The 14,629-nt window shown below is 43.7% G+C and overlaps 1 protein-coding gene across 2 annotated transcripts in view; it reads left to right on the forward strand.

Moving 5' to 3' along the window:
• EBF2 (early B-cell factor 2) overlaps positions 1-14,629 on the forward strand; it is a 123,720-nt gene that overhangs the window by 105,045 nt on the left and 4,046 nt on the right. For both annotated transcript variants that reach the window (XM_008632478.2, XM_017731659.1), the window contains exons 11-15: positions 4,066-4,154; positions 5,314-5,379; positions 5,472-5,649; positions 7,467-7,652; positions 8,930-9,097. In XM_008632478.2, the coding sequence (XP_008630700.1) occupies positions 4,066-4,154; positions 5,314-5,379; positions 5,472-5,649; positions 7,467-7,652; positions 8,930-9,097 (687 nt within the window). The remainder of the gene's footprint in view (positions 1-4,065; positions 4,155-5,313; positions 5,380-5,471; positions 5,650-7,466; positions 7,653-8,929; positions 9,098-14,629) is intronic.

Raw genomic sequence — 14,629 nt, forward strand, 5'->3', positions numbered from 1 at the left:
AGAGATAAAAGCCTATCTTTAAATCACCACAACCATTTAGTCCCCGTGTGTGCCTTCATGTGGCGAGGATACAGGTTGCACACACATCCCTGTTCTGAACTGCTTTCCTTTCATCAGCTGCTCCTGGAATAAGACATTTGTTCTCTGCTGCTAATCTTGCTGCAGCCTCATATTCTGCTTTTAATACGACACAAATTCAAATTCTCTGCTGCTGTAAGTGGTTCCATTATAGTTCCCTTGGCTTTAATAACACACCAGTTTATGCCAGCTGAGGGCACATCTTGTAGGCTTTCCTAGCTCAGCTTTGATCACAGCTCTGCATTTACTTTGTCACAGAGATGCTAACCTGGAAATGTGTATATCAGGGAGATTTGGAACATAATTTTCCTTGCTGAGCAGAAATCCTCCAGGGGTTACCTTGTCAGAGCAAAGCAATATAAAATCATCTGTGGGAAAGGTTGGGCTCTGGGCTGTGCTGTATCTGCCTCCGTGCCAGGATCCAGGGAGGGGAAGGTGCTGGTTTGCTAAATCTTGTAAGGAGATTGGAGGTCTTGTTGTCTGCTTGTGAGAAACAACACTTACAAGGATGCAGAGAGCTCTCTAAATTGGAAGAGTGAGTTCCCTTGGACAGAAAAAGCTGAGGTGACAAAGCATTTCCTGCTGTCACTGCTTTAGCCTGTGAGAGACACAGGGAAAAAGAGACTTCCAGGATCTGAAGAGGCTGACAGGAAAACCAGAGAGGGACCCTTCATCAGGAACTGTAGTGACAGGACAAGGAGTAATGGGCTCCAACTGCAAGAGGGGAAATTGAGGTGAGATTTAGAGAAGAAATTCCTCCCAGTGGGGATGGCAAGGTCCTGGCACAGGGTGCCCAGAGAAGCTGTGGCTGCCCCATCCATGTGAGTTTCCAAGGCCAGGTTGGACAGGGTTTGGAGCATCCAGGACTAGTGGAAAGTGTTCCTGCCCATGGCAGCAGGGTAGAACAAGATCGTTTTTAAGGTCCCTTCCAACCTAAGCCATTCCATGAGTCCATGATTCAAACTTTAAGGCCACGGGTGCCTTTTCTCTGTTAACACCTTAGAGGTTGGGCGTCCCACTGCAAACACTGTTCTCCCTCTGCCTCAGTTTTATGGGTTCAGGATAATTCTAGAGTAGTCCAGACTTTGATTCTCCTGTTTTCCCTGTGCTCTGCTTTCTGGGGTAAATCCAAGGTGAGCTGCAGAGCTGTGCTGAGGTCCTGGGATGTGGCCCTTTCCCACATCTCCCAGGGCGATATCAGCACGAGCTGCTGCCACTCGGGGTAAGTCGTGCAGATCTTCACAACATCCTCCTCCTGCAGCAGTCTGATGTGCTTTGATGTGTGGTGTGATAATTAATACTTTCAATGTCAGCACTGTGCTGGGTGGGTGCCACAGCCGGGCCCCGCAGAGAGGGGCTGAGCTGCCGCTGCAGCTCTGGCAGATGCAGCCAAGTGTCGTGGCAAAACTTGCTCAGCTGTGAGAATTCTTCTTCCCCTCCTACTCCAGTGAGTCAGAATAGCTGTGTTTAAGATGAAAACACAGGTTTTGAGGGGTAAAGAACATCAAAGAGAAAGCACTGTCCAGACTCTGAGCCTCACATAAATGAAGTCAGGTAGCTGGTGACACATTTGGATCTCTCCCTACTTTCATACAACAAATCTGTTAAAGCAGTCATGCTAGAGAGAGGTTTACAGGCTCACTGATAGTTCAGCTTGTTCCCTAGGTGGCTTCTCTTTTTGTGCATACATTATATCATGCCATGCCCAATTTTTTAAACTATGTTTTGGGAAGTTCAAGAGACCCCTTGAGCCTGAAACTCTGGATTTGAGGGTTGCCGAAGAGATTTTGTATCTGAGTCCGTTTTCTGAGGGCTTTCATTTCAGGTATCTGATTTCTAGGGAGTAATGACCAGCCTGCTTGTGTGTCAGACCCCTTTATGGTCTCTGAATCCATGAACCCCAAAGCATTTGGATATAATTCTGCCATATTTCTGTGTAACACACCCATAAATCACTCCTGACCCAGCAGCTCTTTCCTCAGTGGAAGTGGGATTGTGGGGAAGCTGCTTGAACTTGCTGGTGGATTCTCCATCCTTGGCCTCCAGTTGGGAAGGTGTCATTTACTCCTCCAAATACTTGATGTTGGTCTTTAGCAGGATTTCATGACAGAGATATTTTTGTTCCATTAATGAGTAAAACCAATAGTGGGCAATTTTGTTGCAGGCTGCACAGAAAACCTTTGTGCTGAAAGACATAATGTACACATTGATTCAGGATGGCTGAGTCCCGTGAACAATTCAGTGTTGTCGGGAAATGATTTGCTGCTGTTGATCTATCAGGATGAAAATGTCCATGTCAATCCATTGGAAAAATGTTTGTTGAATAATATCCAGCTTCTTCTTCCTGAATTAGCATTTAGCATATTCCCATTGGCTATTTTTTCTAACTTTATATATATATATACATATATATATATATATATATGTCTGAATTCCTATATATTTCACATTTCTTCAGCTTAAGATACATAAATTAATAGATTTGCAATCAAGAAGAGAAATGACACATAATAATGATGTTTAGGCTCTTGAGAGAATTGGCCTCTAATTCTCCAGATTATTGGCAAAATAACCCACTCCCCAGAAAACCCCTCTTCCCAAACAGGGTGTAGATTCTGTGGCAGTTGAAATGTGTATTATTAAACTCCTTAAGCAAACCAGAATGGTTCCCAGTGGAGAGCAAAGACATTCTAAGTATAGCCAAGACTAAATTCTCAGGTCTGGGTTTTCTCTGCTCAATTCCCACTCGATTATCTCCTGCAATATTTAAACTTCATGCCATGCCATAATTATTTAATAAAAAGTAAATATAAAATGTATCTCAGAGGGGAATGTGACCTTTTACCTTCATGTTGTTATACCAAAGGCAGACAGGGATAAACAGGGAACCTGGATCAGTGTAAAAGTCTGTCTCACTTGATGGGTTCATTCTCCTGGTGCAGGAGATGGCTCTCCTGTGAGGTGCCAGGATATTTTGGATGGTTCAATAAGAGCCATCAGCATCTCTTGCAATGAGGGATTTTCAGCTGTGCCAGTGCCACCAGTTATTTTAAAAAAATAAAGATCTTTTTTTTCCCCAAAACGTCCCACAAACGGTACAAGAGGGTCTAAGCCAGCACTGAGCGAGGGTAGTGCTAAAGGACTTACATATGTTACTTATTAAATGTGTCATGAAATTCTTCGCAGGATCCTCAGCATGAATGTGTCGTTTGTGTTAAAATGTGCATTCTGAAGAATAAGGAAACTCAAAGAAAAACATCCCTGTTGGTGCACAGTGGCACTGCTGAGGTGTTGGAGGCAGGCAGAGCCCGAGCACACAGAAGGCTGCAAGCTGACTTTTGGGTTCTGCACCAATTTAAATTGGAGTTTGAATAATCAGGAATTCGATCATTATTGCTGTGATTTCCTAGCAGAGACTCTGAAAGTGTCTGAAGTTTTCTGAAATCATCAGCGATGCCAGTAGGGCTCTGCCAGCTATTGCTAACTGAGGATCTGGGTCAAAATATCCTGGTTTATCCACCAGAGATTAAGATCATTACAGGGAAGTGGCGGCGTATGCAGAACACACAACTGGGGAAGGGAATGTGTCTAATGAAGAGCTGTGCCCTACTTTGGGACTGCAAAACGTTGGGGGCGTGTGTGGAATGTGTTTATTAGAGGAGCAAACACAGCTCTCTGATTTCTGGCTGTGTAACCAGCAGGAAGACCTGCTCTGGAGTGTATTTGTCTCATAATTTGCTTTATTACTGTCATAGTTTTGTCCAGAGTGAAACATTCTCCCTTAAAGGAGTATTTTGTGACAGTGCTGCTGCATCTTCCAAATTATTCATTCGGCCTTTGATAGAGGATGAGAAGCCAGACAGGGAAACTGGAGCAGTTTTAAGTGCAGAAGTCGTGATTTCTTTGTTCCCCTATTGAGACAGAGCCATATAAAAATACATGTTTAGATACACTCATATAATGTGGGGTCTGATGCTTTCCTTCCAGCTTTAAATGAACCTACCATAGATTATGGCTTCCAAAGACTGCAGAAGGTCATCCCAAGACATCCTGGGGACCCCGAAAGATTAGCTAAGGTAAAATAATTTTAAGCATTTCACTCAGCCCACAAATGTGTTCTTTCACTTCTAATTCATAAAAGAGACACAATTATGTCTTAAATGACAATCACATCTGAGTTCACCAAGTCCAGCAAGAATGGGATTGTGTAGAACCCACATTGATTTTTATGTGTTAGAGCTCAAACAGTCCCTGTGTAATTTTGCTGTTAAAATGAGTCCAGGGAATGTTCCCAGTTCATTGTCCTTGTCCTCTGCATTTATCCGTGGTGACAAATCCCTGAGCCCAAATGCTGTGTCCATGCCAAGGAATAGACTGAATCCTACACACGTGCGTGTGTCCATGCAAAAGCAAACACTGAAACCTCCTGGGGAACGGGGACATCTGGGATTGTCTCCGTTTTTGGTGCTGCTGAGGTGGAGCAGGTTCAGGACTCTGGAGAGCTCCGGGTCACGGAGGAGCCCCGGACGCGGCACGGCCGGGCCAGGGATCAACACCCGGTGGCTCCAGAGGGACTCGTGGTTTGGGGGGGCTGCTCTGACCCACTGTGAGGGCTTCAATTCCTCAGGTACCTGGCAAATAGCACCTGCTGAAGGTACTCAGGCTTCAGAGTGACCACACACAAACAGTGGAGTCACCTGACAGAACACTAGCTCACGGTTTTATTTTATTTATTTAATTATTCTATTCTATTCTATTCTATTCTATTCTATTCTATTCCATTCCATTCCATTCCATTCCATTCCATTCCATTCTCTTCTCTTCTCTTCTCTTCTCTTCTCTTCTCGTTTCTTCTCTTCTCTTCTCGTTATATTTATTTATTTCAGACTAGTCTAGTCTATTCTACCTTATTATATTAATGATTTCATTTTATTTATTTTTTCTCCTGTTCTACTTTATTATTTTATTGTATTTATTGTACTTCTTTATTTATTTGTATTTTATTTATCACATATTTACTTAATTCATTGTAATTTTTATATTTAGTTTTATTTAGTATATATTTATGTTACTTTATTTATATATTTCAATCTTATTTTATTTATTATATATTTCACTTAATTATTGTTTCTTATTTATTTATTTTCTTTGTTTACTGTATATTTGTTTTACTTTGTTTTATTTAACAGAGCTATTTTTTGCCATTAAAACACCCCTTTCCCTCTCCCCCCGCAGGAAATGCTGCTGAAGAGAGCTGCTGACCTGGTCGAGGCCCTGTATGGGACCCCCCACAACAACCAGGTCAGGCTGGCGGGGGTGGGACAGTCCAGCCCCAGCCCCTGGGGAGGTTCCCCCGTTCCCGGCGCTGAGCCGTGCCCTGTCCCGTTCCGCAGGACCTGATCCTGAAGCGTGCGGCCGACATCGCCGAGGCGCTGTACAGCGTCCCCCGGAACCCCGCGCAGATCCCGGCGCTGTCCAGCTCCCCTGCCCACAGCTCCATGATGGGCATCAACTCCTACGGCAGCCAGCTGGGCGTCAGCATCTCCGAGTCGGCGCAGGGCAACAACCAGGGTGAGCCCTGAAGCGTTCCCGGAGCTCTGGAAACCCAATCCAGTCACATTCCCAATCTGTTGGAATTGTAAAAAGGAGAACAAGGGCCCGGTGTCTCCGGCGGGGGGAGAAAATTGCAGTCCAAAACCAATGTGGTTGATAAGAGCAAAACTCCGTTTATTAGCAATCCAGAGGCACTTCTATAGTATACCAGCTCGTTAACTCTTAAGTGGCTTAAAACTTATCAAAGCGCATTTCTACTTCTACCTAATTGGACTTACATTGGCAAGCTTCTACAGTTATGTTATGATTAAAAGAATTCAGAGTTCGCCTCCCTTCTCTCCCGGTCTTATCTGAACAGCTGCAAATCTTCAAACTCCCTCTTTGCTCCCAGCCCTGTTTTATCTTCACACAAGAATTTTCTCATGGAGAGTTTTTCTCACACACAGGCCTATTGCTTACAGGCTACAGCTCTTTTATTGATCCCATAATTCTATCAATGATCCATGCCCCTGATCCTCTAACCATTCTTCAACACCAATCGTTTTTCCCTGGATCAGTTCTCCAGCCTCTCCATGTGCCCAGTGATGGTTTTAACACTGGGCATCCCAAAGGGTGGTGCTGCCCCCATGTCTTATCTGAAATAATTTTAGATTGCTTTCTGATACCAACTTGCCCCTGAATTCTCTCCCTGTCCCCCTCAAAATATCAATTTCTTGGATTATATCTCTGTTTTCACAAACAGCAATGGCAGCAGCTGGGAAAAACCTCACACAGAGGTTTTCAAGCCTGTGTTTTTAAGGCTGCTGCTTCAGTGTTAATCTTACCAATATTCATGTATTGTATGCATTACATTTACTCCAGATACACTATTGATTGTGAGGAAAGCAACCCATAACACAATGTATTAACATTGGAAGAATTATCAACTTTTCTGTCTCCTGAATATTTTGATTTTCAGCCCACACTGACTGTGGCTGATTGCAATAATCAGCTGTGTTTGACAATCTAAGGCAGCAAACCCAGGTCCTATAAAGTTAATTTTCTATCTGCCAAGTTAAAACTCATCATGAAGATAATTTGGCTCATTTTTTTTTGAGGTCTTAAAAGCCCTGAATTAGAACCTCATAATATAAATGAGTAGAACTTACTTGACTGGATATACTTAAATATTATATCTAAACAGTGACTACTCTTAATGTAATTTTCATATCAATCTCGCCAATGAAAACTTTTCCATGGAAAAACCCTTTTGCAGCTGGAATAATTATTTTGTCCTTTTATGCTGGTAGCTACAGTGTTCAGGTCTCTTTTTGGAGTAAAAAAAAGCTACATTTTGGCTCTCAAATATTTGTTAGCAAAATACAACAAAAATCGGTTTTACTTATCCAGTTTATTCTTTCTCCCAGGTAGAGTAAATTAAAAGTTAAACTACAAACTTTATATGGGTTCTAATTTCCCCTTAGTAATGTACTTGCTTTATCTGTAATTTATCTGTAATTAAACAATTCAACAATAATTTGAAGACTAAAACCTCCCCCATTCAACGGTAGAAAATCCCATATATTATAAATTCTACCCCGGGTAAACACACAATGTAGTCCAGGTCTTGGAGTGAATTAAGAATTTTAATAAATCAAATTTTATTGGAAAAATATACATCAGATCACTTCAAAAAGTTGGTTTAGAACTTAAATTGCAGGAAAAAAACACTGAATTTATTGGTATTACCTAAACATCTTAAACAATCTGGATTTAAATGACATTTATTTAAGCAGGCAATGCACAGGAGGAAGATTTAAGCCACAGAGGTGTTGTGAAATGTGCTTTATTTCCAGGGTACATCCGTAACACCAGCAGCATCTCCCCCCGAGGGTACTCGTCCAGTTCCACCCCCCAGCAGTCCAACTACAGCACCTCCAGCAACAGCATGAACGGCTACAGCAACGTCCCCATGTCCAACCTGGGCGTGCCAGGCTCCCCTGGCTTCATCAACGGCTCCCCCACGGGATCCCCCTATGGATGTACGGCCTCACCCTCATTTCCACCCATTCCGCCTCCTCCTGCCTCAAAAACCCAGCAAAAATGGCTTTAGTGCAGGTTTTGTCAAAGGTTCTCTTTGTGTTCGGGTGTGTTGCGGTACAAACTAGAAAGTGGTCCCATTTTTGGGGTGTTGTTCTTTATTTTCCTCCATTTTCTTATCCTTATGCAGATTCCTGAGTGGCAAAGCCACAGTGGGAAATGAGGTGCAATTTGCAGCTCTAGGAAGCAAGTGGCCACTGCTTTTAGCACAGAGACTTTTGCAAATCCTGGGGAAAAGCCTCTCTGAAATAGTTTTTTATGAGTTTGAAGGCATTATCAATAACTGAGAGCTGAATTGGGGATTAATTTCCTGTGGAACCATATTAACTTCATAACCAGAAACATAGCATACAATGGAATTAAGCTCTCAATTTCTGCTTGTTTCACCATGAGCAGCCACTCTTCCTTCCACACCTTCATTTCCCTCTGGCTAGGGAATGTGTGAAAAACAAAAAAAATACGTAGATACCACCAGCTATGGTGTAAGTGAATCATTAAATATATGTTATATGTGTATATATTAACAAAGGATGAAAAGTTAAACAGATTATTTTTATTTTCATTTTATTTTATTTTATTTTATTTTTAATTATTATTATTATCATCATCATCCCCTCTCCTGGAGCTTTCCATAAGGAAAGGACCGGGTCTCCAGCATCTTGTTACTGTGATTTCAAACTAATACTTCCAAGAGACCTGGGAATTCACATGAAATATTGTTGTTTGTTCCTCCTTTTGCTGAGGAACGGCTGATATTGTTCTGGAAGCTCAGCAAACAGTTCCTTAACAAGTTATTGGACATAGAAAGGGGCTTATTTCTTGCAAGACACTTCTTTTAAAAGTAGCCAATTTAGAGTAAAATCTAAGCAGCAGCTTGAAACCAAGGAAATTGAATTTTTACAAAACTGTGGAAGACACAGGATTTGCCAACCTTCCCAAATTCCAAGGACACCGAGTGGACAGGCCATTACTGTTCCTATTGACTCTGTTTTTCCCTTGATGACTTTCAATTTTCTGGCATCCTCACCCTTAATTTGGAAAGAATTAAGCACTGTTTCTTCTGAACTATTAACTCCCTCTCTACTTCAGACTTACTCTAAGTATACTCACTGAGAGAATGAGACCTCCTTTGAGAGGCAAAACAAGGAATCAGGCAGTAGATTCTTGAAGCAGTTTTACCCAATTTCTGATGAGAAATCCCTTTTTTTTCTTTTGGCAGTGATGTCTTCAAGTCCAACAGTCGGCTCCTCCAGCACTTCTTCCATCCTCCCATTCTCCTCCTCCGTGTTCCCCGCCGTCAAACAGAAGAGTGCCTTTGCTCCTGTCATCAGACCCCAAGGGTCCCCCTCTCCAGCCTGCTCCAGTGGCAACGGGAATGGGTTCAGAGGTGAGCAACGTGTTCCTATTAACTCACACGAAAACTTTCATTTGGGTAAATGCAGCCACCACCCGAGTGCCACCAGCCACCACCCGAGTGCCACCACACGGATACTGCAGGGCTCAGGAGTGAGAACCTGCCCCAGCCCAGCTGGATTAAAGGACTAATCCAAGCCTTTGGCTTTAAAGAAGGGGCCAGGCACTGATTTCCACCAGGAAGGGTCTGACCCAACGCTGCTTTTCAACCCCACAGTGGTTTGGGTTGGGAAAGGACATTAAAGATCCTGTTCCAACCCCCACCACAGGCAGGGACGTATTTCCTTGGAATATAGTGGAATACCAGCTCTTTTGTGGGGAATGACTTCTCCTCAGGCTTGGGGGACTTGTTAAACAGAGCAGAGTTAATCCTCAGCTCTGTCCAGAACACAAACCTGCTGCAAGGTTTAGGCTCAGCCCGGGAATTGAGCCCCACAGCCCATTTACAGCCCTTTTAAAGGTGATCTGTGAAACAAATGTGAGCAGTGAGATAAGAATGGAAACCTGTACCAAATTCTTGCTTTTAACAGGCTGGGGGGGTGTGTGCAGCACATAAATATGCTCCAAGTCTCCATAAAAAATGCCTTTATAGGGCCTGGGAAGTCATCTGGCTCCTTCAGCCTTCACTAGAGATAGCCTAGGAAACACAACTCTGGGAACTGAGCCGTGCCAAGAGCCAGTGGTAATTCCAAATGAGCCCCACAAACAGCACCTGTTGGGCTGGGTGTGATATAAACCCTTAGCTGGGCCACAGGGACTTGCAGAAAGTGTGATTATTTTATGTAATAAGGAAATTCTAAGTGTGCTGAGCAAAACCAGTTACGTTTTTAAAAGCTAACTCAGAGAATTCTGAAACAGCTTCTTCCCCTGCCCCAATTACATGAAAATCCACACTTTTCTAAGATCATTTTCTCCCCATGAATGGGTAGATCCATTGATCTCACCATGTGAATGCGCAGATTTAAGTCTGTTTTAAAGTTAAACTTGTCTAACTGTTGTGTAGAGAAGGCCTAAATATTGAGCCTAAATATTAAGGAGTTACCTGCGGTGATGCTAAACACAAATCAGAGAGAAAACCACTCAGGCTGTTCCTGGGAGACAGAAAAAGGACAAATCAAAAATCTACTGGAGTATTTAAATAAATCATTTTCCTTAAGGTAACACTCAAGGCTCTGCTTAGAAAGGGTTTATCTCCCTTTCAACCCATGAAGAAATAAAGTACTAGAAACCAGGTGGGGCCACTTTTGCCGTTTGGTGTTCACATCATATTTTATCCAGTCTATAGATCAGTAATCAATGAGAGATTCTAAAAATGGAGCTTTAGTACTAAATATTACAAAATCTCAAAGCTAAAACCTGACATCCAGCCATTTTCACTGATCAAAGCCCACTCCTGAGCTGGTCAGGATTAATCTAGGAGTTAAGGTTGTGAATAATTGCAGAATTAGCAAAAGCAGAGATAAATGGATACAGAGTTTATTAACCACGTCCCTTTCTTTGTGGGATTTCTCCCTGTACCTCAACACAGACATAAGTATATTAATGTTCTACAGCTGTTAAATTTAAGTACCCAGCAAAACAGGACTGGTCAGTGACACAACAAGAAGAAACAAGGTTTGTTAGGCCAGGTCTTGGTAACTATTGAACTCTTCCAGCCATGGATGCAAATTCCAGCTGAAATATTTAAATTGATGCAAGCTGGGGAGCACATGCTCTGGAAAGGATCCAGGTACACACAGCCTGATATCCAAATTAACGTTCCCACAGTGCTGACAGACAGATGTGGCCAAAAAGTCAACGGGAGGCTCTCAAAGAGGCTTCTTGCCTGGACTGAGGCAGTGGGAGATGGATAATCCCCTCTGCCAGGCCATCCCCTGGGGCTGGAAACCAGGGATAGGTGTGCTGGGCGTGGAATTTAGGATTTATTTACTTATTTATCAAATTTAGGCATCAGTAAATGCTGCTGGAGAGAGAATAGCAGAAGCACAGGGCAAGCAGTGAATATGTGCAGGCCCCTTCCCAAAGGCCATTAACTCTGAATTTCCCCACCCATAATATGTGCAAAACATCTCCTCAATATATGATAATAATTATATATATTATAGACCTATATATTTACATTTAAAGGATGATAATCTTTATCATCATTATTATTAGTATTATTATTATCATCATCATCATCATCATCATCATTATTTACCACCCCCTCAGAGCATGCCACTCTCCTTGCAGGCAGCAATGAAAATCTAGATTATAGCTTCGATAGATGTCAACCACAGCAGTGTTTAAGCCTGGCTTAAACCAGCCTAAACAGGAGCAGCTGTGCAATCTTCATCCTCAGATTTGCATCCCCATTATTCACGCAGTTTACAGAGAGGGTTTTTTTTCCAAAAATGTATTTTAGGAGGATTTGCTCCCTGTGAGAGCGGGGAGGGGCTGGGATGGAATTCCCAGAGAAGCTGTGGCTGCTCCATCCCTGGAAGTGTCCAAGGCCAGGCTGGACGGGGCTTGGAGCACCCTGGGATGGTGGGAGGTGTCCCTGCCTTGGCAGGGGGTGGGATGGGATGAGCTTTAATGTCCCTTCTACCCCAAACCATTCCATGATCCTGGAATTCAGCGTGAATCCCCTTCCCAGTTCTCATGCTGGAATTGCAGCGAGTCCTTTTCCACGCCAAGACAGTTTTCCAAAGGCCACTTGTACTCTCCAGGCTTATGATGATTATTAATTACACCCATTAAAGGTGCCTATCACCAGATCATCTGGGTACTACCCATCTTTGATTATTTATTTATAAAAAAATTCTCCAACCTTGTGACAATTTTAATCAAGTGTTTCAGTTGATAATTGCAAGCTGTCAAGGTTAATACAATAAGGCTCATCTCTAATTCTTTTTCCATTTCCCTCCAAGAGGAAAAAAAAAGACCCTCTGGGATAATGACTGGTGGTTGCTATATTCCCAACTCATCAGGGAGTGTCCTGCATTGAACCACCTTTATTGAAAAGTTACATCGATTCAATATATAGTAATACAGGCAAAAATAATTACAGCTTTGCTAGCAGTGTAAGACCTTAATCCAAACCTCCCAAACATTCAATAAAAAGCGATCCGGGCTGGGAATAGGCTTTTGACAGTGCAGCCCCAACGGGGAGTGGAGGTGGGGTGGAAATGGGCAGAGCAGGGTGTGTGAAAAGAGAGAGAAGCCTTGAGATGAGCTGGGGAAAACCAGGTGAGAATTCCAGCCAATATTCCTTGACTGACTCGTTCTTTGTTGCAGGAGGAGAGGCTGAGAATGAAATGCCAGTGACACAAATTGGGCTTTGCTTGGATTTTCTGTGTTCTAGAACTTGTTAATCATATCATGGAATCACAGAATCCCGGGATTGTTTGGGTTGGGAGGGACACTAAAGCCCATCCAGTGCCATCCCCTGCCAGGGGCAGGGACCCCTCCCACCATCCCAGGGTGCTCCAAGCCCTGTCCAGCCTGGCCTTGGACACTTCCAGGGATGGAGCAGCCACAGCTTCTCTGGGAAACCTGTTCCATTCCAATACATATATTATTTTATTATTAATATTTCTAACCCTACAGTAAAAAATGTACTTTCATTTAAAGCTAAGAAACTTCCCAAAATGATGCATCTACAAGTTTTCTCAAAATATTTTTGAAGAGACATGGCAGAAACTCAGGTTTAAACTTCACTTTGCTTTGCTGGAAGTTTTCCCTAATTAAAAAAAGTGAAAATACTGTAAAAATAGTGTCACAAAAAAGCATTTATGCCATTATGGACTGACTCTTGGGGAACAGAGCTCAAACTACACTGGCACCAGCCCCTGAATGGCTGAAACTAAGCCAGGCTAAGCTGTTCCAGGGGTGCAGCCCCTGTGCCCAGACATCCAACAGCCAGAAAAGGTCACCCCAGATGGGGACAAGCCAGGCACCGTCTGTGAAGGAGCTCCTTTACTGGCTTCAGGCAAAAGACCCAGCCAGGACACCTCAGACAAACAGTTTAAACTCCTGCAGCCAGCCTGGATGATTTTGCCTGGAGCAGAGCAGGAGGATTTGCTCCCCTGGGATACCTGTGGGATGGAGCCAGCACGGAGGGCATGTGCTCACCTCTTCCTCCAGCCCAGCAGAGCCTGGAGCAGGGCAGAAATCCAAGACTAAATCAGGTTTTCCTTTCTAAGGACAGAAAGGCAGGCATGGGGTCAATGCCCAGCTCTCCATTTGGGTTATTTTGGGGTTTGGGGGTGAGGAGAAGGAATGGAGCAGCATCCTTGGTGTCATCAGAAATCCTCTCTTCTAATGCACTCACACATATCCCAGAAACAGGCATGAAAGTGTTTACCTGCTTTATTTAGGGTTGAAAATATGAGGAACAACAGCAAATTCCAAAGCAATTACAAAAAGTATCTGTTTGACTTCAGGCTGTTGGGTTTCACTTTCTCTTTCAGCTATCTGCTAAAATTGGCCGGGACTTCGGCCCCAGTCAGTAAGAAAATATGAAAATATTTATTTTCCTATTGTACTAAATCACAGACCGTATCCACAATTGTTTAAAAACACAGCTCCAGTGACAGGCTCGTGTTAGCTCATGAACTTGCCCAAAGCACTTTTGTAAACCCTCTCAACAAAAAGGTGAAAAGAATTCTCAGGGGGACGGGGCTTTAAGCACACCAATAATCCCACAAATTCCAGTGAACGTAAATCTTTGCAGGATTAGGACCTCGCACTGCACCGAGGCCCCTTTGAAAACGTGACTCACTCATTTGTTGTATAAATACATCTAAACTCAGCTTACCCCTCAAAACCTTGGGGAGCAGAACCGGTTCCAGGCAGCTCCAAATGTTGCTGCTGTTGGTTACGAGGAGTGGAGCTGCAATTAAAGGCAGGAGAGTGACTAATAAATAATTTACATAAGCGCAGAGTTCTGGGAGTGTGCCAGGTTAGGCTGCAGTGGCTCAGACTGTGGGGCAAACCCAGCGAGGAAGTGAGGCTGCTCCATTGTTTCCACTGGAATCAGACTGGCAAAACCCAGCCCTGGGCCTTGGCCCGTGCTTCAGGGCTTGGAATTCCCTGGCTCGGTCCTGCCAGCAGCACAGGGAGGGATTCCCTTGGCTTCCACACCTTTCCTTGCTCCCAGCCCTTCCAAGCAGATGAGCAGGGTGGGTAGGAGCAGAGACGCTGCTCGGTTTTGGTTTTTGAGGATGGTTTTGAGTGTTCAGCTTGAGAAGTCAGAATTTTGGGGACAGTTCTGAGCAATGTCCGTCTCCAAGGGCTTCTCTCCAGAGATAAGCACCCAAAAATGGGAAGGTTTTTCTGCAAATGCATGTGCATTGAATTAATCCTCTCTCTTGCATCCTTTTAATTACCCTGGTGGGCCTTGGCTTTTCACAGAATCAGAAAATCATGGAGTGGTTTGGGAAGGGACCTTAAATCCCCTCCAGCGCCACCCCTGCCATGGCAGGGACACCTCCCACTGTCCCACGCTGCTCCACGCCCCCTCCAC

Source organism: Corvus brachyrhynchos, unplaced genomic scaffold (assembly GCF_000691975.1).
Source record: "Corvus brachyrhynchos isolate BGI_N302 unplaced genomic scaffold, ASM69197v1 scaffold150, whole genome shotgun sequence".
NCBI lineage: Eukaryota > Metazoa > Chordata > Aves > Passeriformes > Corvidae > Corvus > Corvus brachyrhynchos.